The following is a 22,725-nucleotide window of genomic DNA, read 5'->3' on the forward strand; positions in this document are numbered from 1 at the left end:
GATAATGATCTTAAGACCGTTTTTATTGCTACTCGGTTTTAGCTTTTCGGAAACTCGGCTATCGCTTTTAAAAAGAGGATTTAAAAGCCGCTAAAGTAATTTTAACTCTTATTATATAATTAGCGTATTGCGTAGCGATTAATAAAGTTAATGAATTAAAAACGTCGAATACGCTAAAGCGCTTCGTCGTAATCTTTCGTTAGATTGTATAACGTAAGTCCGTAATTCCGCTATTTGCTTTACTATAGCTTTTATATTTCGTTCTATATCTTTTCTCTCTTTTAAAAACTCTTTCCGTAACCTTTAAACTTCTTCTCTTTCTTCTTTCTTGCTTAAAGTCTTTTTTTCTTTCCTTTTTAAGCTTCTCGAAAGTAAAAGTAAAAGCAGTTAAAGTATAATATCTTCGTCGTCCGTAAGGTTTTCGGCGGTCTACTTTAATTCGAGATTTAAAAGTATTGCTTATTGCTTCTTTACTTCTTTAAGAGTCTATTAATGCTACTGCTCGTCGTTCAAAAGCTTAACCATTCTATTAGCGTAACCCTTTTGCTTTAAAAAGCATTATACACTTTGAAATAGCAAATGCTCTTTAAGGTTAATAAAGGTAGCAAACTTAAAGCCTCGTCTTATATTATCTTTCGTTATCGTAAAGCTCGTTTAATCTTAACGAAAAAAAGCGTGCCGGAATAAGCTTTATAAATCGTAATCTTGTAATCTTTTACACTTCGCATCTAAAAAGTCTTTTACTATCGCTCGAGCCGTGATCTCACTATCGAGCTTTATATATAATAGTTCATTCAAGTCAAATAAGATGCTTAATATCTCGTCATCTAGCCTTTCTAATAGCTTTAAGAGCTTTAAGTATAATAGTTCTTTTAGCTGAATAGCTAAGGGTTCCGTAAGCGGTGATAAGACTCGAGAAATATAATACCCTATTTGTGGGAATGTAGGTCACGTGGTTACGTGGCTACGCTAGGTGGCTACGCTAGGTAGCCGGCCTTGGCACTAGAGTATAAGGCTCCTTCAGAGCTTTGTACTAGAACCTCAGACTTAACAATACCACGAATGCAACCACTTGCTATTCGTATCAAGTCTCACGTGTGCACTCTATTGTGTAACCAACACTGATCAGTGGTTAAATTCACACTTAACCACAGATAAGCTAGGTACAGAAAAGAAGAGGTAGTTTTTGCCCCCTTAAAGGTATTAACTACGCTATAAGCAACCGTTAGTTCTTAACAAGTCTAGCGGAAACCTGTCGTGCGGGAATATAAGGTTATAAGACTGGTTACTGCAATGTGCATTGCAGGTCTGCTTTTGCACATCAGTTAAGAGCTACATTCGCTCCGATAGTTCAGTTGGTCGATCGATCGCTGGCTGTCATTGAGCTACGCTGAGCGCAGAACAAAGTTTTCTTAGCCGAAAACCCGATGCCACCCCGCCATCGTTAGCTGCGGGGCATCCACTCTTATCGATAAGACATGGTGACTTAATAAGTAGTCAGGCTGCGATGTCGCATTTGCGCAAATAAAATCGCTGACCAAAAATCCATTTCGATAAATAATAGAGAAGCTATTAATAGTGGGCCTTGACGTCGCAACTTTTGGGGCCCTTCCCTAAAGTGGGCGAAAAAATTATGTCCCGCGAAAAAATTATGTCCCGCTTCAACGCCAAAAACCGCGAGGAACGTAGACACTTATATTGCTTATAACATTGCTCATAACATTGTAATAATATATATATATATATTTTTAATAATATTATTCATTCTCAATTAAGCTACGAAAAATTTATTTCACCGCGTGTCTTTTGAATTGAGTTAAAAGATGCTATAGATCGAATCGACGGCGAATCTTTTTATTTTTTTTTATTTATCTTCTTCATGCTCTTTCTTAAGCTCTTTCTATTTAATAAATATTTATTTTCTTATTATCTTCGTCGTCTTTATTAATTTAAATGCAAGCTAATAGATTTTATTTAATTCAAAAGCTTTTTTTTTTACAAATATTTAAAAGTCGATTAAATACGAAGCGTCCGCGAACTTAGCAAGATCATTTTCTCGAACTTTTTTTTAATAAAGCAAAGCAAAGCAAAGCAAAGCAAAACAAAGCAAAGTAAGTAAATCAAAGCAAAGCAAAGCAAAGCAAAGCAAAGTAAAGTAAAGCAAAGCAAAGCAAAGCAAAGTAAAGCAAAGCAAGTTAAAGCAAAGCAAAGCAAAGTAAAGCAAAATAAAGCAAAGCAAAGCAAAGCAAAGCAGCGCAACGAAAAAGTAAAATAATTAAGTAAATTAAAATAAATATATAATAAAGAGTATTTAAAAAAGGAAAAGCAAATACGTAAGTAAATAAATAAGTAAATACGTACGTATATATATATTATTTTAAACTTATAAGAGATTAAAGTCTTAAGAATTAAAGAAAAAAAGAAAGAAGAAAGCGAAAAAGCGAAGAATAAAATCTATAATAAGCTTAGCTATCTAAATCTATTATATATATATTTTTTCTTAAAAAAAAAGAAGAAAAGAAAAGAAAAAAAGAAAAAGAAAAGAAAAAGAAAAGGAAAAAGGAAAAAGGAAAAAAAGAAGGAAAAAAAAGGACGAAAAAAAAAAGATTTTTTTTTTCCCTTTTTAATTGAGATTAAAACTAACGTTAAAAGATTTTAACTCATTTTTTTTAAAAAAATATTATATTAGATTATCAACGTTTTTCGCCGTTTTTTACGTTGAAGCTTGAAGCGGGACATAATTTTTTCGCGGGACATAATTTTTTCGCCCACTTTAGGGAAGGGCCCCAAAAGTTGCGACGTCAAGGCCCACTATTAACCGCAGCGTGGTTTACAGAGCAGTCGGTAAGCGTCAACCGGCCAGCTCTGGGGGGTGTGTCGTGCGGGAATATAAGGTTATAAGACTGGTTACTGCAATGTGCATTGCAGGTCTGCTTTTGCACATCAAAACCTAATACAATTGGCAGTACTATCACTAGTTGTAGCGTCCATCACGCAACCACCGCCGCTAATATGGCGGATAACAGAAACAGAAACCTTCCCCCTCACGAATTCGAAGACCCCCCCCCCCCCCTTTCCCTCTCTCAGAGAAATCTGTTCGGCCTCTAGCAGGTAGCTTCGAGGAACTCGAATGGACCCTCCGAGGCAAATTCAAGGTCGACCGAGAGGTGTGGGAAGCTGATGAATTCGACCCCTTCGACAAGACTAAATGGACTTAAGGTTGCGTTCACTCGTATATCATCCGAGCCTTCGATATATTCAAAGACGATTATCGCTACGCTACAAGTGACAATTTGTAGGAGATATACTAGAGCTTCTTCGAATAATAGACTGAACCATTGTTCAAGCTAAGTCACATCACAATCCTAGGATACTTATACAATCACTTCTTCGTCTATTACGTGTGGATGAAAGATCCGAGAAGTGGTGTAAGCTATGCTTCAGCCCTTGCTGAACTACTTCACAGATCTACATTCCCACACTATTGCTCTTTATCGGCTAGACTCTTTACTTAAAGGTCTAATTGCTCGATCGGCTATAGTTGTTATCTGCTCGTACGTAAATCGATCTTATTAGTTAGGTTTGCTATATGTAGCAAGCGCGGCTCTACAGCTTTAAAAGTTGTATAAAAGTGACTTGGTTCGGAATCACTCTTCCGTAAAAATAAAGAACTCGATAGTATAAGCAAGCGACTTAATACGGAATCGCTCTTCCGTTATAGAAAGAAGAAAGTATCGTAATAATAAAATATCTTCGCTATAAAGTCTTAGCTTCTCTATGATTAATCACTTAGTAGTAAATCAATTATTGATCAGTGTTAAATTGCTTTTAAGCGATTAAAAATATATTCGTAGCTTCGTAACGTTCGTTAAAGTACTTGCAATTGCAAAACACTCGATTGATAAAGTATTTGAATTCTGTCTGCTCCTTAATGCTTAAAGGAGCTGATTCCTTTTATATGATTAAAAAGAATCACGTGCACTAGCTAGCTAATAAGTTTACTTGTCAAGTTGAGGGTCCTTTGACTGCTAACATGCTAAGCGAGGCATACTAAGTGGCCCGTGAATCCTGGTTCACGGGTGAACTCTCCAACTACTACTACTACTACTACTACTACTACTAGCTAAGGTCGATATGGATATACCGACAAATATAGAACCCGGTCCTTAAGCAATGGTTTTAATTTAATTGGCTTTAGCTTAAGACTTTAGCAATTAAGATTATAATACTCTTTTGGATCAGCTCGCTTTCGCTTACGACAATCTAAATAAAATTTAAGAGGCTAAAGATAAGCTGCGGATTTTCTCGACTTTCGGCTTTATCGGCCCTTTTTCAGAACCGCTTTCGCACGTCAACGGGCCTTTTTCTCGGCGACCTAATAGACCTTTTAACAATCGACCGCGCTTAACAATTCGAGCAATTGCAATACGCTAACGAGCTCGGCGCTATAAAGCTTATCGATGCTTACGAGGCTGATTGAACTCAGCTGCTAAAAGACCGATACCTTACTTTTTAGCATGCTCTTTATAGCACTTTCGATTAGCGCGAAGCTTAGCGCAAATCAAATCGCTGTACCCGTTGCGGTGCAATCGACCACTAGATAGCTAGCTGTACTTTCTTTCTAGTTAAGCTTTTGACAAAGAAACGAGTTCTTTAAGACCTTTTTTCGGACCGACCCGTCAAGGAAAATGAAGGTTTAAGCGAGTTTGACTCGGACGAAAAAAAGGAAATTTTGGCGGAATGGAACGCTTTTAGAAGCTACGACGCTGACCTTGACGATTATCGCGATCTGTAGCCTCGGCGTATTTTTTTTTTTTTTTTTTTTTTTCTTTAGCAATTCTACTCGTGAACTATAGTTTACGACTAAATATTTTTTTTCTTTCTTTTGTCAAGTACTTTTGAGAGAGCTGGGACAGCTCTTTAAGGGGGTAGTGTGACAGCCTGCTTTGTTACTTGCATCAGCTGATTACCTATCCGGGCCTAGCGCTTGTGGCCATGTATATAGACCTTCTTGAGCTCTCTTGAGCTTCCTGTTTTCCTTTCCTCACTTTGTATTCTAAGGTCAGAATTCATCAGTTCGTCACAAATGTGATTAGTAAATACCAGGGCAAAGGACCAAGTTCTTTGTAATTGTCACCAACGGGCTAATTACTCGATTATAAAAATCTTTATATATTTAAGTAAATTATAAAATAAATAATAATAGAATCTAAATAAATATAAAGGTAGTTAATATAAGAAATAATTTATTTAATAATTTATTATAAGGAAGAAACCTTAAAAAAAAATTACCGGGAAGACCTTATACCCTTTTTTAAATTACTTATATTTAATAATTTATTATAAGGGGGAGACCCCCTTAAACCCCCCTTTTTACTAAGGAAATATTATACCCTTTTGCGAATTACTTATATTTAATAATTTATTATAAGGGGGAGACCCCCTTAAACCCCTATTTTACTAAGGAAATCTTATACCTTTTTACAAATTACTTGTATTTAATAATTCAATATAAGGGGGAGACCCCCTTAAACCCCCTTTTTTATTAAGGAAATCCTATACTCTTTTGCGAATTACCTATATTTAAGGCAACGACGTGCTTTACGTATAGCAGCCTTACGTAGGTTACGTATAACAGCCTTACGTAGGTTACGTGTGGCAGCCTTACGTAGGTTACGGGTGGCAGCCTAGCTGCCTTACGTGTGGCAGCTTTACGTGCGTTACGTATGGCAGAATTAATGGCGGTGGCTGAATTAGGCTTAGCTGTTGTACATGAATTAAACGGGCCGACTCGTTCCGAAAAAAGTTCAATGGATTGACATGGAATAAAAGTCTTGGCACGCTCAGAAATCTTGCCAGATCCGTATAGAATAGTCTCACGTGACTGGATGACTAACCACTACCACAACTACTGGAATTTATCTTGGGTCACCGTAGGTGACAATGATTAGTAAATGTGATTAGTAAATATGATTAGTAAATCGATTAGTAAATATGATTAGTAAATATAATTAGTAAATATAATTAGTAAATATAATTAGTAAATGTGATTAGTAAATATGATTAAATTAGTAAATGTGATTAGTAAATATGATTAGTAAATCGATTAGTAAATATGATTAGTGAATCGATTAGTAAATATGATTAGTAAATATGATTAGTAAATCGATTAATAAATATAATTAATAAATATGATTAGTAAATATGATTAGTAAATGTGATTAGTAAATATGATTAGTAAATCGATTAGTAAATATAATTAGTAAATCGATTAGTAAATATGATTAGTAAATATTGTGACGACACGCCAGGTCTCCTGGACGCACCTCACATGCGCCAAGCTACTTCCCTCCTTTTTTCCTTCGTATTCTTCGTATTCTCTCATTCCCCGCTTTTGACCCATGAACCATGGTTCACGAGTCCTTGGCGCTCCTACCTTCGTGTATATAGACCTCAGCTACCTTCGACCTCTACACTCGGTAGTTGTTGATTCTAAGTCATTACTTTGAGATTCTCCTGAGCTCCCATGTGAACCCCCGCGCTCCCGTGAGTTCCTTCAGGTAATCGCTTAAGGTCGTCACAAATATAATTAGTAAATCGATTAGTAAATATAATTAGTAAATATGATTAGTAAATATGATTAGTAAATGTGATTAGTAAATATGATTAGTAAATCGATTAATAAATATAATTAGTAAATCGATTAATAAATATAATTAATAAATCGATTAGTAAATATGATTAGTAAATATGATTAGTGAATCGATTAGTAAATATAATTAATAAATATGATTAGTAAATATGATTAGTAAATGTGATTAGTAAATATAATTAGTAAATCGATTAGTAAATATGATTAATAAATATGATTAATAAATCGATTAATAAATATGATTAATAAATATGATTAGTAAATATGATTAGTGTAAACACCCAGCCTGATGGGGTACCTGCCACGGCCACTAGGGCCACACTAGACGGACCCATCTTCTATAAGAGGGCACACATCTCCTAGCTAGAACAATCAACGAGCTTTCCACCCATCTTTTTTGGCACTTCTTTTGTGAGACCATGAGGTCCAGCCTCAGAGCCAGGCTTCTATACGGCACATCTTTTTGGGTGCTTCTACATTAGTAAATGTGATTAGTAAATATGATTAGTAAATGTGATTAGTAAATATAAATAAATTAGTAAATGTGACTAGTAAATATAATTAGTAAATCGATTAGTAAATATGATTAGTAAATGTGATTAATAAATATGATTAGTAAATATGATTAGTAAATCGATTAATAAATATGATTAGTAAATATAATTAGTAAATTGATTAGTAAATATGATTAGTAAATATGATTAGTAAATCGATTAGTAAATATGATTAGTAAATGTGATTAGTAAATATAATTAATAAATCGATTAGTAAATCTGTTATGCAGTTTAGCCTTGCACGTACTCTTTTGCACGTGTCTAGTAAACTTCTTAGCGCTTAAGCTATTAGGCGAGGCCACGTGATATGAATATATATATATATATATATAGAGAAACCCCATGGGGAAGGCCGATTTTTGTACCCCCCGTGGGTTTCCCCGTGGGGAGGACTCGAATTTCCATGGGGCCCCATGGGGCCCCATGGAGCAGCCTAATTGCACGTGATTCCTTTTAATCATATAGAAGGAATCAGCTCCCTTGAACCTTAAGGAGCAATTAGAATTCAGATACCTTTATAATCGAGTGTTTTGCAATTGCAAGTACTTTGACGACCGTTACGAAGTTACGAATGTATTCCCTAATCGCTTAAAAGCAATCCAACAGCTTGTATAAGACACGTAACCGAGCCAAGCCCGCAAAGCCTCTTACTATCTCCGAATGGGTTCTGCTCTTGATATACAGCGGCTTCTGATAATACATAATAATCAGTGCGTTAATTATATAATGAGGTTTACCATCAATTCATACACAAGCTTTTTTTTTTTTTTTTCTTCTTAAGGGCGGATAATTATGGATCGATTACGCTGCAACTCGATTAGCAATTCCTTGGTTCGAAACGCGCATCCTGATCCGAAATAGCTTTTGAAACAAAAAGGAATAACTTTTATTCAATGGTGGGACATGACGTCGCACACAACTTTTAATGTCTTTAATTCCGATCCTCGATGATGTAATTAATTATTCGGCCTGTGACGCAATAGAAGATAATAAATAAAAAGCGACGAATATATCTCGCATACTTTATATCATCGTAAATTATAATGATCGATAATGTAGCCGTTTAATATTTTTCAAGGCTGGCTGGAAGCTCTTCGGATAAAAAGAATGGATGGACACGGGAGTTGCAAAAAAGAGCTAGCGATTAATGAATTTCAAGAAATAGACAATTGCGTATATAGCGAACGTTTAACAAGTTTTTAAAAGGCAGAGTAGCTTATCTGGCATCTATTATTCAGTATCTTTAAATTCTATCCAGCACTATTCCGACGTTTAGATTTCTTTTAAAGTCTTCATTTTTTTTAATTAGCGATAGCGGTTATTAAGCTATCAAATTTTTAAAAAGAAAAAACTAAAATTGGAAGTAGATCACGAGAACCGATTTCGCGTTTCAAAGTAAAAAGAAAATAATTTTTATAGAAAATCACTAAGAAGATAATATCAGAATTAAGATTTAGCGCTATTTAAATATGAAGATATAAAAAGTGAATTCAATTAAAATTATTTATAAAGATAATCTCGTAATCAAGCTTACGAAAGTTTTCATTTAGGTTTTTCAAAACTAAAATCTTTTCTTTTTCTAAAGAAGATCGACCTGCATTTAAGAAGTAGTTATATTTCTTATAGTTTTCGATTTTCATAAGCTAGCGCGTCTGATCTAGCGCGCCGTAATAATACGGTGACCGCAACGCGCCAATAGCGAGCCCCGCCGACCGTTTTGCGAAACTACAAACAACGACGTCTCTTCTCTCTTCAATACCCCCAGCAAGCACCTTACGCACCTTCGGCCTCCGCAGCACCGGCAGCAGAATCCCAAGAATTATTTGCGCCAGAATTGATTTTTCTGCAATTCGATCTCGCCTCTTTCCCCAAAGCGCATACACGTCGTGCAGCCCGGTGGTGGCGCGTCGCGCAGAGCTGCTTTAAAAGGCCTACTTCTTAATCCGTGAGTTCTGTTTTACTTTGGGCCCCCCCGGTCCGCCATACGTACCAAACAGCGCGCCCGCTTTTTACGCACGTTTCGTTATTTCTATCAGCGGCGGTTACCTGAGGGTTTCGCTCTTGCCATATTGCAGATGCTTGAAGGCAGGTGCACGATGCAGGACTGGTGGTTTCTAGGGGTTTTATCCGTGTGGGTGGGGTGCTTTTTCGAGCCCGTTGCTAATTCGATCTGTTAAAGTCCAAGAAATACTTTGGCACGTGACGTTCTCCTTGCTCCAGGACAACATCCTGAACGCCTGGGCCTGAGTTGCCGCTTGGTTGGCCTGCGGATTCGATTCAGGTTCGTCACCGACGATTTGGATCTGGGGACGCTGCGTTGAGGTCTCGCTGTACCTGATAGCGCTGGGTTAGCTTGGTCGCTATTTGGGAGAGCCGCCAAGATGCCGCCGCCTGTAAATCAATATCAACAAGGTGCTGACGCGGGGAGATATCGATCGCCTATTGAGCCTGGTAGTTCATTGTCGAGCGGGTCGGGGAGTATGAGGCAGTCTTCTGATTACTCTTCTTCGGCTCAAGGAGGTCCAACTACGACGGATCATAGACCGTCTAGCGGCTCCTATCATTCTCACCCTGAAGCTCCCCGGCCATATGGATCGTCTGATTCCCTGATGACCGGTGCACGCTCCTCACCACGCACTCTTTCTCATCGGCCTAACGCCCCAGCTACAACTCAAAGCAAGCTTTCGACTTTCGGCTATGGACCTGAGAGATCTGATCAAAAATTCGCTCCAAATCAGGAATGTTCGTCAAGCAGATCCGACCACAATCCAAACGCTTCATCATCTCAGAGCCATGCCAGTCCCTTGATGACCAATGGAGCCCCCCGATTACAAAGTCAGAGTGCCTTCGGTCCAAGCAGATTTGGCTACCTAAAGAAGAAACAAGCACCTTCTCAACCCCAACAGGGTAGCTTATCCAATAGCCCCGGAGACCTACGCAATGGCACCTTGCCAGCATCCAAAGCTCCATTTAGAGCGTCTGCAAACGTGGCTCACCCATTTCACTACCAACAAAGCCCCCTCCAATTCTCCGTCACTCCCGACCGACCACCTCAGGTTACACCCCGATCACAGCTGCAAGTCGTAATCGGCACGCAGAGCTCCGCCTCGTTCTACAAGAACAGTCCTCTCCCATCTTACTCGGCCCCAGCAAGACTACCCAGATCATCCCCCCTCGCCAACGCTCGGGAATCAAGCCAGACGCCAAAGAAGCGCGGTCGGCCTGCTCTCCACAAGACCCCTGTAGAGAAGACCCCCAAGAAGCGAGGTCGACCATTCGCATCTGGTGAAGCAGCTATTCAGATTGCCAAGAAGCAAGCCGAGAAAGCCGCTAGGAAAGCCGAACGCGAAGCGAGGAGAGTGGAGGCAAAGAATAAGGGACAGCCATGGAAGCTTGGGCAACAGCCAAACATCGAGCAGCCGGAGCCGATCTTCTATCCGTTCATCTGTGAGTGGGATGGTTGTGCTAGGGAGTTGCAGAATCTTGAGACGCTGAGGCTGCATGTCCACATTGTGCACGAGAAGAGGGTGGATGGCAAATTGCAATGCTTATGGGCCAAGTGCGGTAGAAAAAAGAAAGTCGTGGCAGTCGTCACGAAGGAGCATGACGATGACGACGCAGTAGACGAAGAGATTGCAGCCATGGCTATCACTGAAAACGAGATCGCGAACGAGACGCATATAGCGGAGAAGTCTAGGTCTACTTGCCCGGCGTTTGCCAGAAAGCAGGATTGGCTCGATCACCTGGAAGAGGAGCACTTTATCCCCTTTTCATGGCACATGGGTGACGGACCGAAGGCGACGGATTTATGTAAGTCTCCCCTACCCCGTTCGAAAACTCCCCCGATAAAAGGCATAAACTAACGATTTTTTTTTTTTTTAACAAAAGCTGCCAAACCCAAAGGCGTCGTCGACCCCCTCTGGCTCAACGATTCAAAAGGCAACCAAGTCACCCCCTCCGTCGCCGGCCAATCCCTCGAAGAGGGTCGCCCCGGCAAGAACAACGCCAAGCGCTTCCGCAAGATGCGAGGTGTCGAGGTGTGGGCCATCAAGCAGCCGAAGGAACTGAAAGGCATGGCCATGGCGCCGCCTATCCCCCCGTCGAGCGAGGATGACGACGACACCGGTGTCGAGGCCGAAGGCGAGGATACGGGCATGGACGATGTCGATCTGCTGCGGGTCGCGGAAAACAGGCGCGAGATTGCAGACAGCGATGATAGCGATGACAGCGAAAAGGGCGTGGCCGTGGATATGGACGGCGATGTGCAGATGGGATAGGGCGTGCGTCTGGTTGCGCTGTGAGCGCCGCCAAGGCCAAGGCTGGGGAAGGCATTGAAAACGTGCCAGCCTGAATTGCCTAGATGCTGACGCTAGACTTGGCTTCGTGGATGCGCTAGAGACTAAGGACTAGCACTAGACGATGTTCAATTCTGCACCGGGCGGCGAATTCCCTTTTCTTTTCTTTTTTTTATCAATAATAGCATGTGCATAGCGTTTTGGGAGTTAGCATTTCTGGCGATGTTACATTAAGAGAAATTATAGCGGAGTATTCAGTGTATAAAATACATTTCAAGTAAAGCTTCGACGTTCTTTTTCAAGTTTATCTTTGATTTTTACGATATAATATTTCTATCGAGACAGTAATAGTTCGGAAGAATATAATAGCTCGTAAGAATGTAAAATATTTTTTTATTATGATTGCGCCGTTGTTATATTTCAGCTTCAACCTCAGGGTAGGTCGAAAGTAAAAGGTCAGATAGGTAATCAACTCAAGAAAAACAAAATGTAAAACGAAGTTTGGGTGGGTGCTAAGTAATGAAAAGAATTATTCCAAGTTAGATTCATATATTTCTTTTCCTTGACTTTATAGATTCATATCAGGACTTCGGACAGCTACGTAAGGGATGTATAGATAAATCTTCATTCGCTTTTCTTGGTCTCGCATCCAAATCGCCTAAAACCAGATCCCATGATTCTTGTTCCGCTCCTTCGAACGCCAGGTACTGACTGCTCTTTTTGATAACCGCACCCAGATAGATATCTGACGCGCTTAACGATGACTCTTCTTACACTGCGTTGAGCATAACGGTTGCTTATCATCGCCCTACTTACCCACATCGTCGATCTACGCTTCGTGCGACGAGGCGCCGATCAGTCCAAGTCAACACCATTCAAAGCTTCGCTCAAACTTTCGCCTTGCTCCGGTACTTCCGGCAGTACGCTATTGAGCTTCTCATTCAATTGTGCGCCCTTTGCTTTGGCTTCCTTGATATCGGAATCCAGCTCTTCGCCATCGCTTCGACTCCCCTCGCTCTCGGTCTCCGGTGGCGTCGCCTCTCCAGTCGCAATCAGGGTCCGCCTAATATGGCTCATATTCCTCTTCAGCATACACATCTCGATCGCAATACCCGGTCCAAAGGCGCACCCGACCACGAAGTCTTTTACCTTGCCTCCCGGCGCAAGCTCATCCATGTCTTTTTGCCGCAAGCGATCAAAGACCGAAATTACTGTTGCTGAAGACGAGTTGCCGTGCTTGATATACGTATCGTAGCTTGCGCGCATGTGTTCGGCAGAGATATTCATCGCGCGCTCGACCCCGGAGAGGATGGTGGCTCCGCCTGGATGCAAGGCCCAGTCGAAATCAGCGGCATTTCTGTAATTCGGGGGCAGGTTCGGTAGAGTCGCTAGGAGGTCGGTGAAGGTGGGTTCTACGACCGAGGCAGCAAGCTGAGGAACCCGGGGGGAGAGAACGACTTTCCAACCTGCAGTGACCGTCAGATTCGGTCAGAGGAGTGCGTCTGGAAACTCACCAAGTGGGTCGACGTCGAATCCCAGGTCTTGCTCCGTATCAGGTATCATCCTATGGTCCCACCCCAGCAGCTCGTACACGGGTTCGGCGTCCTCCCCACCGACCCCATTGCTCAGAATCAAGGAGCTCGCACAATCGCTGAACAGCGTTACGCCGATCCTCGTCTCTTGGAGCTCGTTTATACTATCCAGCTCGCTCCTCACCAACAGACTACTTATCTCCAGCGCAATAACCAGCACTTTAGCTTTCCTCCCGCGAAAGCTGTGTCCCAGAGCCAAGTTGGCCGCGGTTCTTAAACTCGCGAGACCCCCACTACATCCAATGCCGTGGAGCAATACTTTCTCTACTGGTTGTGTTATGCCCAGTCCCTTGCACACGTAGTGATCGAAGCCCGGATTGGCGCTGTTCGTACACGTTGTCGAGACCACATGTGTTATATCTGCAGGCGAAAGTTGCGCCTCGTGGAGAGCTTTTCGCGCGGCGGTTACCGCAAGTGCGACACCGTCTTTGAGGAAGATCTCGCAGAGCTCGTTGATTGTGGGAGCGCGGTCCATGTTCGCCATATGGTGGTCTACGGTCCCTATTGCCGAGCGCGTATCGATTCCCGTGTATCGGTTTATCATGCGGATTTTTGCCATGCTAGAGGGCTGTGTCAGTACGGCTTGAGCAGTGAAGTGGGGGTGGAAAGGCGCACGCTGGCGATTCTGGGTAGTGCCGTTTGCAGAGTTTGTCCAGACATTCTGGGTCGAGCAGGTAAGGAGGGTATTCTACGCCGATGCCTATGATGGAGAGGTTGAGCTCTCCAAACTGGTTGTGTGTTCCACCGTTGTGGTGATGGGTGTCTTGCGAGGCTGCCATGGTGCTGGGCGTTTATCGAGACTTGACTGAGGGCCAATTGAGGTGGTATATGAAGCTGTGTAGTGATTTTGGAGGGCGCAGAAGGAGATTGATTGATGACCAGCACTGCAGTGTACTGCACTGCACTGCACTGCAAATTCGTCGGTCTGGTGGTCTGATGCCAGCAGAAAGTCCCGACGAACTGTCAGTCACTGTCAGGCAGCGAGGCCAGTCAATGACGGGCAACGTCAAGGCAGAACAGAAGGGCGGGCAGGATTGAGCTCCTAGATCGCAATGTGGGCCGCCGGCCGTGGAGAAGAAAAGCCAATTCGGGAGCGCGAGCTCTGGTCACTGTGAAGCCGAGGATTGCGGCCGAGGATTGCGGCCGAGGATTGCGGCCGGTGGGTTCTTGCCCGCCAATAATCGAGAGGTCTATTACTAATTGTCAATATCTGTGTTGCTGGCGCTGTTGCTGTTGCTGTTGCTTCTCAACACAGTTGATGAATCCACTCCAGAACGCGCTGAGGGCCAGGGTCGCCAGCCCACCAGCCAGCCCACCAGCCAGCCCACCAGCCCACCAGCCCACCAGCCGCCGGGGGACCTGACCCGCTCAGGGACCGACATGGGCCGACATGGACATGCATTGATTAGTACTACTAGATGGACTTTGACTTTGGGATTATTATGTCATCATGGAGATGTGTCGTCTGATAAGTACTCGGTAGGTACGTAGTAACTTTCCAATGTCATACTTACGTACCTAGTACTTCTATTTATATTTATGTTTACTGTACGTCTACGGACCGACAAGTAAATAAGCTTCGGAGACATGCGTCCTGGGCGTGGACCATCCAGTACTACTTACTCCGTAGGATGCCAGGCTTCATTACGATGAGCCTCCTGGGACTGTGAGAGCTACAACCTCTATGAGCCAAAAACCATGAATTCCAAGCAGATTCCCTGATTTGCGTCTTCTTTTTGTCGTTGTTACGAACTCTTGTTGTTTCGATCGAACACGTCGGCAGCTGGAGTCCACTCTGAATAACCAACCTCCTATTCGAAGCGAGAATCCCGCCCAAAAAAACCTCACCCTCTCATCAACCTCACTCACCCACGAGCACCAATCCTGAACAATGCCGCGTGCATTCCCCGCGCGCATCAACCTCCCCTTCCTGATCCACATCGCGCTCGAGACGCCCGCTGCCCTCAGTTTCTTCCTGCGTCCCGACAACCAGCTCTCGTCGCCGGCACCGCAAGCCCATGCCCTGATCCGGCAGTACGCCGCGCTACTGCTGTCGTCGAATCTGGTCGCAGCCGTCTTTACCTGCAGGGAGGTCGATGGGACGAGTAGGTGGGTGGCGGCAGCGTTGGCCGTCTACCACCTGGCCCCGTTGCTGAGGGCTCTGGCCCGGATCTCCGGCTCGGGGTGCCTGAGGGGCCAACGGGGGACGGCGAGGACGGTGAGGGAGACGGGCGCGAGAAGAGGGGAGAATGCTGGGAACGAGACGGGGCTCGGGGGACCTTGGGTGCATGCGTTGGCGCATGCTGGTGCGTTGGGAGCGTTGCTTTGGGAGTTTGGATTTGGGGGGCAGTGAATGGTCACCTGTGGGACTTGGATATCCTCATTGGTATAGAAAAAATGCACAAGGATTTGGGGCAATTCGAGTAGAGCTTGTCAAATGAAGTGCCAGTGGCTTCTCAACGTCCATGGGAATCGATTCTAGTCGAACGTGACCTTCTAGTCAAACGTGACCTTCTTTCCCTGGAACGTCGCCGTCTTCTTCTCTTCCTTCGCCTTTTTCGCAGCCTGCCAACTTGGATGCAGTACTCCCACATCGTCTCTCTTCTTCTCCACCTTCCTTGGTGCAACAGCGATGGCGTTCTCTCCCGTCACCTGCCTAAAGTCTCTCTGTTTTCCTCCTCTTCCTCCCCTTCTGCCACCTCGTCCTCCTCTCTCCCCTCCGGTAGCGCCCCTCTTAGGATCCCAGCCATCATCCTTGCTCCTCTTCCCCATCTCAGCAACGGGTGGTAGTCCTTTCTTGATGTGATTTGCCCCCTTCCCATGCTTCTTCTCAGCTAGAGCTCTTCTCGCCATCTGCCCCGGTCTATTCTTCTTCACCGGCGGAGGGGCATCGTCAAAATCAGATGCCGAAGACTCAGATCCAGACCAGTATCCTGCACTTAGACTCGGCAGAAATGTTGAGCCTTTGGGAGCACTTATAGGAACCTTTGATTGCGATGCTCTCTCGCGTTTGGTCTTGGGCCCGAAGGACTCCGAATTGATGATTTCACCGTCCGATTCAGAGGCGGAGTGGGACAAGGATAGAGCATGCCGTTGTCCAGGCTGGGCGGCTTTTCTCTCTGTCGCGAATTCTTCTTCGTTGAAGCTGTCCTCGTCTGAGGATCCACCGAGTTGTGCATCGTAGCGAGCCAGCATGTCATCATCATTAACGTCCTCATCCTCGTCGTCACTACCCGCGAGGTCTTCCTGAGGAAGCCTAACACCTTTCGCAGTCCGCTTCGCATGTTTCTGCTCCTCATCGGAGCCGGTATCGTCACTTCCCGAAGTTTCCCTCCTAGAAACACCAAGACTCGGTTTCTTCAATATTCCTTTGATTTCCTCCTTCTTCCCGGGCATCTTCTTCCCAACCACGGCCGATTGTGGAATCCCCATAGCAATGTGCATGCCCGTAATCAGCTGCGGTATAACAGTCTTGACAGCAGGCATATTTAGCATCCCACTGACAACATTATTTGTCGCCGCGATCATCTCTTCCGACATATCAGGCTTCGGGGCCACCTTCCTGACCTCCTCCGGCAACAGCTCGCTCTCGGCTATCCTCTTGATCTTCAACAGCGTCTTGTGAAGATGGGCTTCAGTCGTCCGTTCCAGATCCATGCTCCTTAAAGCCTCGATTTCCCGATTGATCCGCGCGACATCATCGCTTTTGCTCTCGGCCGTCGCATTCTTCAGCCGCTTCCCGAGCTTCTGGCGCTCGAAGTTTTTGGCCAATTTCAGGGCGCGGTGCAGCAGTTTCTTGCTTTGAATGAGTTGGTCCTGTATATCCTGGGTGCGCATAGACCGGACTCTATCGCCTCTATCGCCGGTGCCTTCATAGCCCGGCCGTTTCCGTTTCGGCATTTTGTGAAGTCAGTTGTGGGGAAGAGATTTTGGACAATGAGGATACCGGTAGTTCAGCCTTGCTCCTGGATATTTTTAAGGCTAGCGGCCGCTGAAATTTAGCGCCTTGGCAGGGAAGTCGATGGGAACTTCATCAATTTGTCATCGTTTTGCTGCCCCCAGATCTTGAATCCAGTTTTCGTCAATGGTCAAGATAGTAAATAGTAAGTCAAGCATGATTTGAGTTTCATGTTGCTCATTCTCATTTAAATTCTCTTTTGCAGAGCTATTGCGAATCCTAGACCAAGATGGCTACCACTTCGATCCAAGCTCCCAACCTCTTCAATGTCGAGGGATTAGTAGCAGTTATTACCGGAGGAGGGTCTGGCAAGTCTGGCACTTCTACTCAGAGAATACATTTTAATGTTCTAAAGGCATTGGTCTCATGATGGCAAGAGCCCTGGCCCTCAATGGCGCACATAAGGTCTATATCATCGGCAGACGGAAAGAGATCCTCGAAGCCGCTGCGAGATCCGTCCCAACAAACAACATCGTTCCTCTGGTCGGTGATGTGACATCCAAGGAGACTCTCGCATCTCTCGTTGCTACTATCACGTCAGAAGTGGGATACATAAACGTCTTGATCGCAAATTCCGGCATCCTCGGCCCTCAGAAGTCCATCCCTATCACTGCAGGATCCAGCATTGCTGATTTTCAGAAGGCATATGGAGACACTAGCTTTGGGGAATATGCAGCCACCTTCGAATTGAATACCGTTGCCGTATGGTTTACGATCGTGGCCTTTTTAGGACTGCTGGACGAGGGAAATAAGAAAGGCAATGTGGAGCAAAAGAGCCAGGTCATCGCGACAAGTAGCATCGGAGGCTTTAACAGGAATGTTCCTGGTGGCTTTGCCTACGGACAATCAAAGGCCGCCACGACACATCTAATGAAGCAGCTAGCGAGTCAATTGGCCCCTTTTGGAATAAGATCCAATGTTTTGGCGCCAGGATGTGAGTTAGCGTTCCTTTACTATCGCTTGTTGTGTTTGCTTGCCTGCATTGATATATTCCTTCCAACTCGATCGCAGCTTAACCTTTGCACCTCTTCTGCGCTTTCAGCACGGCTAGTCTAACTTGACAAAGTGTTCCCTTCTGAGCTAGCAGCCGGCATCATCGGCGACGGTGTTTTTCCAAGATCCGTGATTCCATTGGAGAGAATTGGGACAGAGGAGGATATGGCCGGTGTAATCCTTTTCCTCACGAGTAGAGCTGGAGCCTACCTGACTGGTACTGTGCTTCTCGTTGATGGTGGGAGATTGAGCTTGATGCCTGCTACGTACTAAAGCGTGGCTGAAAGAGCCGAGCATTCAGGTGTTAGATTCTGAGGCCAACAGACTTCGGGCTATATATCTGTGAAGACTCAGCATGGCTCGAAGCAAAAATCACAATACGGAAACTGCTGGAAAAGCAGTGGACTCGTGCTCTGTCTGCTATTTGATGTTATTACGCTCATGTTCCAAGCTTCCTTTGTGTAAATGGTTCGGTCTTTTGAGTTTGCGATCCACGCTTACTACATTATAGTTGATCGACCCAGTATGCTCTTTTAGCGTCCGGTAGTAGTACTATTTGTGCAAGCCGGGTGGAAGTATCCAGCCCGGCCACTAGCGAACCGAAATTCGAGTCCAAGGAACCACGCAGAAACTTTCCTGTGCAGCATTAGGATACGTACTTACTGCAAGCGACTATGGTTACTGTTTACCCGCAACCAAAATTACGCGAGTCTTGGGGGGCACTTTGGCTGGACGCTAGACAGAGACTACTTTACCCCTATCTTCATACCAGTGTCTATTATAACGCCAAAACCTCAAATCTGGAAAGCTGAGAAACCTGATGACTCTGAGTCGCTTTATCGGATAGAATCCCGCAGCGCCTGGCTCTAGTTCCATCCTGGCACACAAGACAAGAAATATACCAAGCACTCAGGAACGGCCCAGCTGAACGAGTGGTCTCAGAGGTGAGAAGGTCGATCGATGTATTACCTTAAAAGCAGGTAAGGGGTTATTTAAACCGTCAGCTGATAATCCGATGACGGTCTCTTTAAAAGACGGTTTCAAGAGCTTAGTATAGTTAGTGGATCACCCTAGGCCGATACTTAAGATTGAATAGAATTTGAAAACAAAAGATTTAAATTATTTAAATCGTAGCTAAAATGGAACAGTTTTAATCGATTGAACCGTCTTTTACAAATGCTCGTCTTTTCGTATAAAAACCGTCTTAAGGCCGTCCCCGAGCTTAAAACCGTTCCGGAGAACTTGGACTAGTAAGCAAATAATAAAATATTTCTATTGTACTACCGGTACCTACCTGCCCTCTTCCATCTTTCATAGATAAGGAAGGGCGTGGTGCCAGGCGAACTTTTACTAAATCGATCGATTTCGATTATAAAAAATTTAAAGCGTTAATACATAAGCCGTAGCAGCGATACCGAGAAATATCTTAGCATCGAATTTATTAGATTATTATTGAAGGGATTCTATTTGCAAAACGGTTTTTGTTTTCAATTGTATATTTATTAAAAAGCTATCTAATTATTTTAAATTTTTAAAATGAACTTATTGATAAGCTTGTTTTGAAAATCTAAACGGGGAAGGCCATGGCACGGTCTCAAGCTCGGGGACGATTAAAAAACTGAACTATTCTTGATTTGTAACTAGTACTAATTTTAAACGGTCTAATTACCGTTTTTAATAAGAGGAGCTCAGAGGATCGCTCAAATGACCCCCTACCTGCCTTTAAGGTATCTAGAACGTAGAAGATATAGAAGAAGGAGGTGACTCCTCAACTATATGGTCTGTGCTTTAGGCCCTTTACGTGACTTAAGCTCCTGTAATGAATTGGCTTGAGGCCATCAGGCCTCCTAGGCACCCGTGCGCGCTAAGGGGATACATAGATTTCTCCTACCAAGGAGAACTTTAAAAACATTATTCTCTTTATACAAAGCGTTCCTGCCTCTACATAGAGGCTTAACGAAATCGAAGCACCACTTTGCTGCGGTTTGGAACAATTTAGCTATGTAAAGATTGATGTTTAAGTAAAGCAAGCCTTTCTGCTAATTCGTTATTATCTATTTCTTTTAAAAGAGGAAAAGAGAGGAGCAGTGGTACTCAGAGTGGGCTCGAGGATAGAGTAGTTGCTTCATTATTTAATTGTTTACTTGATTAAAAGTTATTTGAATAGTATTAGCGCCGACGAGGTTGATATACGGATATAACCGCGATTTAAAATTCTATTGACTTTTAAATTTTTTCTTAAAGTAGATCTATTATTGATGAATAATATTATATTTTATAATTTATTTTTTAATTGAAAATTGTAATAGATATTGTGGTGGAGCTGGCGGTCTGTATTTGTTTTGTCTACGTATTTAATACTATCATCAGGTACCCTTGGCACGTGGATGAATCACGTATAAAGCAGTATATAAACGAGTGGTTGGTTCCTCCTTGGGCTATTATGAATAATATACATATATACATACAGAACACATTCGAATGTTATTCGAACGTCCTCCTTTTACCTCCTTTTTACCTACGATTCTACTATATTTAAATTCCTGTATATCTCTTGATGCGCAGTCAGGTATATGCTGGAGCTCTTTCCCTCCACATATATTTGGTGACCTACGCAGGGATCGAACCTGCAATCTCTTGATTCGCAGTCAAGTATATGCTGGAGCTCTTTCCTTCCACAATGTATATTTTCTAAAAAAGTCACGAAAAAGTTGATCGAATTACTGGAAAATTGTGACGACCTTAAGCGACTACCTGAGGAACTCACGGGAGCGCGGGGGACCACATGGAGCTCAGGAAGATCTCAAAGTAATAACTTAGAATCGACAATTACCGAGCGTAGAGGTTGGAGGAAGCTGAGGTTGATATATACGAAGGTAGGAAGCGCCAAGGACTCGTGAACCATGGTTCACGGGTGAAAAGAGGGGAACGAGAGAAGTGAGAGAATATGAGAAGGAAAAGAAGGAACTAGCTTGCCGCACGTGAGAATAGTGCCCAGGAGACCTGGCGTGTTGTCACAAAAATGACCGTATTACTGCAGAGTACTAGGAACCGCATTCCTGCCTCTGACTTGTACTCCGATCAGGGGTACGATTACGTAGTAATATATAAAGCAGTCGGTATAGCGGCTTGGCCGGCCTGCTCTATGAGGTGTATCGTGCGGTATAAGATAATAATACTGGAAACTGTAATGTGCATTACAGGTCTGCTTTTGCCCAATATCTAATCAATTATTTTTAATTATGTTTTGGCTAAAAAGGTTTTTATTTATGTAACGCATTAGATAGATTACTTTTACAGAGCGTAAAGACCGTAACGAAGAAGTAAGTGCTTCGAAACACATACTACGTATGAGGCCGGCCCGAACGTTCATCGAGACCGAGCCGAAAAGCAAAAACCTTTACATTCCATTTAGCCAGCGTCATCGTAATCTCCTGACTAGTAGCTCAATGAATGAGGAACCGACAGTCTTCGGTATTAAGATATACGAGAGTAAAAACGAATCCACTTTAACTAATAGCAATTTATATCAAGTGTCGCAAAAGTGCAAGAGAGTAATTAAAACTGTATTAGCCTTAGAGCTATACACTATATCCTTAAGTATTAACATAGCTATTGTTAGGTTTACTACCTTCGCTTGAATTATAAAAGCAGCTAAGAATACTAAATTTCTTCGTGGTAATGTGCATTGACTTTTACTTTTTATATAAGTGTATAGTAAAGCTAAGGACTATTAAAGAGAAACGCCTTATAATCGATATTACAGCTATTCGGGAGTCATACTGTACGAGAGGCATAAGCTTTCCGAGGTACGTTAGATTAAAGGCGAATTTAATCCGCCGACGTAATGATTCGAGTTGGCGCTAAAGCTTCCTTATAAGAGCTCGTTTCGGCTAATAGCTCGAAGGTTCAGGTAGATAGATGGATTGAAAGGCCTTTGTAATATAAAAGAAAAGTATTTTTTTTTTTGTTTCGTTTATACAGCACCTATCTTTTTAATGGATATGGTACTACGTATTTGGCAATGGCTATTGTTAAAGAGAGAGTTGCCGGTTTTGGTACGTATTATATCAATATCGATCCGACGTAGTTAAAGGAAACAGCGGGTTCGGCTATCTCGGATGCGGATGAGCATGCCTCGCTTAGCGTGGCATACCCTTAAGGACCCTTAACTTCCTTGTAAATACAATTATATAGCTAGTGCACGTAATTCCTCCTAATCGTATAGAAGGAATCAATTCCCTTGAACTATGGAGAGCAGACAGAATCCAGATATCATTTTTATCGCTAGTTTTGCAATTGCAAGAAGTCACGTGTGCTGTACGATAGGAATGAACGATCGTTACCGGCGATCCAATATACGTAGTACTACGTAAAGCGCTTGCACGGTCTCCTCGGTGCTATTGTATCCGATAGAGGCTCCTTATTTGCTTCTGAACTCTGGAGAGCTGTTTTCTATAAATTAAGCATCAAACTCAAACTCAACCTCTTTATACTACGTACGTAGTAACTCTTCACTTCGAAACAAATAGTTAAACGAATGTTTTTAATGCTTAATTCGAACACTTATCAAACAATACATCGATTACACTTAGAACGATTAGGCCTCATAGCTATCAATAGCTGAATTTTTAGCTAACAACGTGATGAACGCTTCTATACAAATGTCCCTTTTCTTCGC

At 43.2% G+C, this 22,725-nt stretch overlaps 5 protein-coding genes across 5 annotated transcripts; 3 read left to right on the forward strand and 2 right to left on the reverse strand.

Annotated features, from left to right (window-relative positions):
• Positions 1-9,587: 9,587 nt before the first annotated feature.
• Positions 9,588-11,483, forward strand: L3040_001517 (uncharacterized protein; the record flags this gene model as incomplete). Its single annotated transcript, XM_066156779.1, has 2 exons — positions 9,588-11,016; positions 11,095-11,483. 2 exons carry the CDS (start codon positions 9,588-9,590, stop codon positions 11,481-11,483), a joined length of 1,818 nt encoding a protein of 605 aa, XP_066012797.1.
• An 873-nt stretch (positions 11,484-12,356) lies between these two features.
• L3040_001518 (uncharacterized protein) lies at positions 12,357-13,872 on the reverse strand (the record flags this gene model as incomplete). Its single annotated transcript, XM_066156780.1, has 3 exons — positions 12,357-12,967; positions 13,016-13,653; positions 13,709-13,872. The coding sequence occupies 3 exons, from the start codon at positions 13,870-13,872 to the stop codon at positions 12,357-12,359; spliced, it is 1,413 nt and encodes a 470-aa protein (XP_066012798.1).
• Positions 13,873-14,984: 1,112 nt separating this feature from the next.
• L3040_001519 (uncharacterized protein) lies at positions 14,985-15,446 on the forward strand (the record flags this gene model as incomplete). Its single annotated transcript, XM_066156781.1, has 1 exon — positions 14,985-15,446. One exon carries the CDS (start codon positions 14,985-14,987, stop codon positions 15,444-15,446), a length of 462 nt encoding a protein of 153 aa, XP_066012799.1.
• Positions 15,447-15,589: 143 nt separating this feature from the next.
• On the reverse strand, positions 15,590-16,993 carry L3040_001520 (uncharacterized protein; the record flags this gene model as incomplete). Its single annotated transcript, XM_066156782.1, has 1 exon — positions 15,590-16,993. One exon carries the CDS (start codon positions 16,991-16,993, stop codon positions 15,590-15,592), a length of 1,404 nt encoding a protein of 467 aa, XP_066012800.1.
• A 287-nt stretch (positions 16,994-17,280) lies between these two features.
• Positions 17,281-18,317, forward strand: L3040_001521 (uncharacterized protein; the record flags this gene model as incomplete). Its single annotated transcript, XM_066156783.1, has 3 exons — positions 17,281-17,359; positions 17,407-17,985; positions 18,118-18,317. 3 exons carry the CDS (start codon positions 17,281-17,283, stop codon positions 18,315-18,317), a joined length of 858 nt encoding a protein of 285 aa, XP_066012801.1.
• Positions 18,318-22,725: the final 4,408 nt, after the last annotated feature.

The sequence above is a fragment of the Drepanopeziza brunnea genome (genome assembly GCF_022702325.1).
Source record: "Drepanopeziza brunnea f. sp. 'multigermtubi' strain 214-2 chromosome Unknown ctg2, whole genome shotgun sequence".
In the NCBI taxonomy this organism is placed as follows: Eukaryota; Fungi; Ascomycota; class Leotiomycetes; order Helotiales; family Drepanopezizaceae; genus Drepanopeziza; species Drepanopeziza brunnea.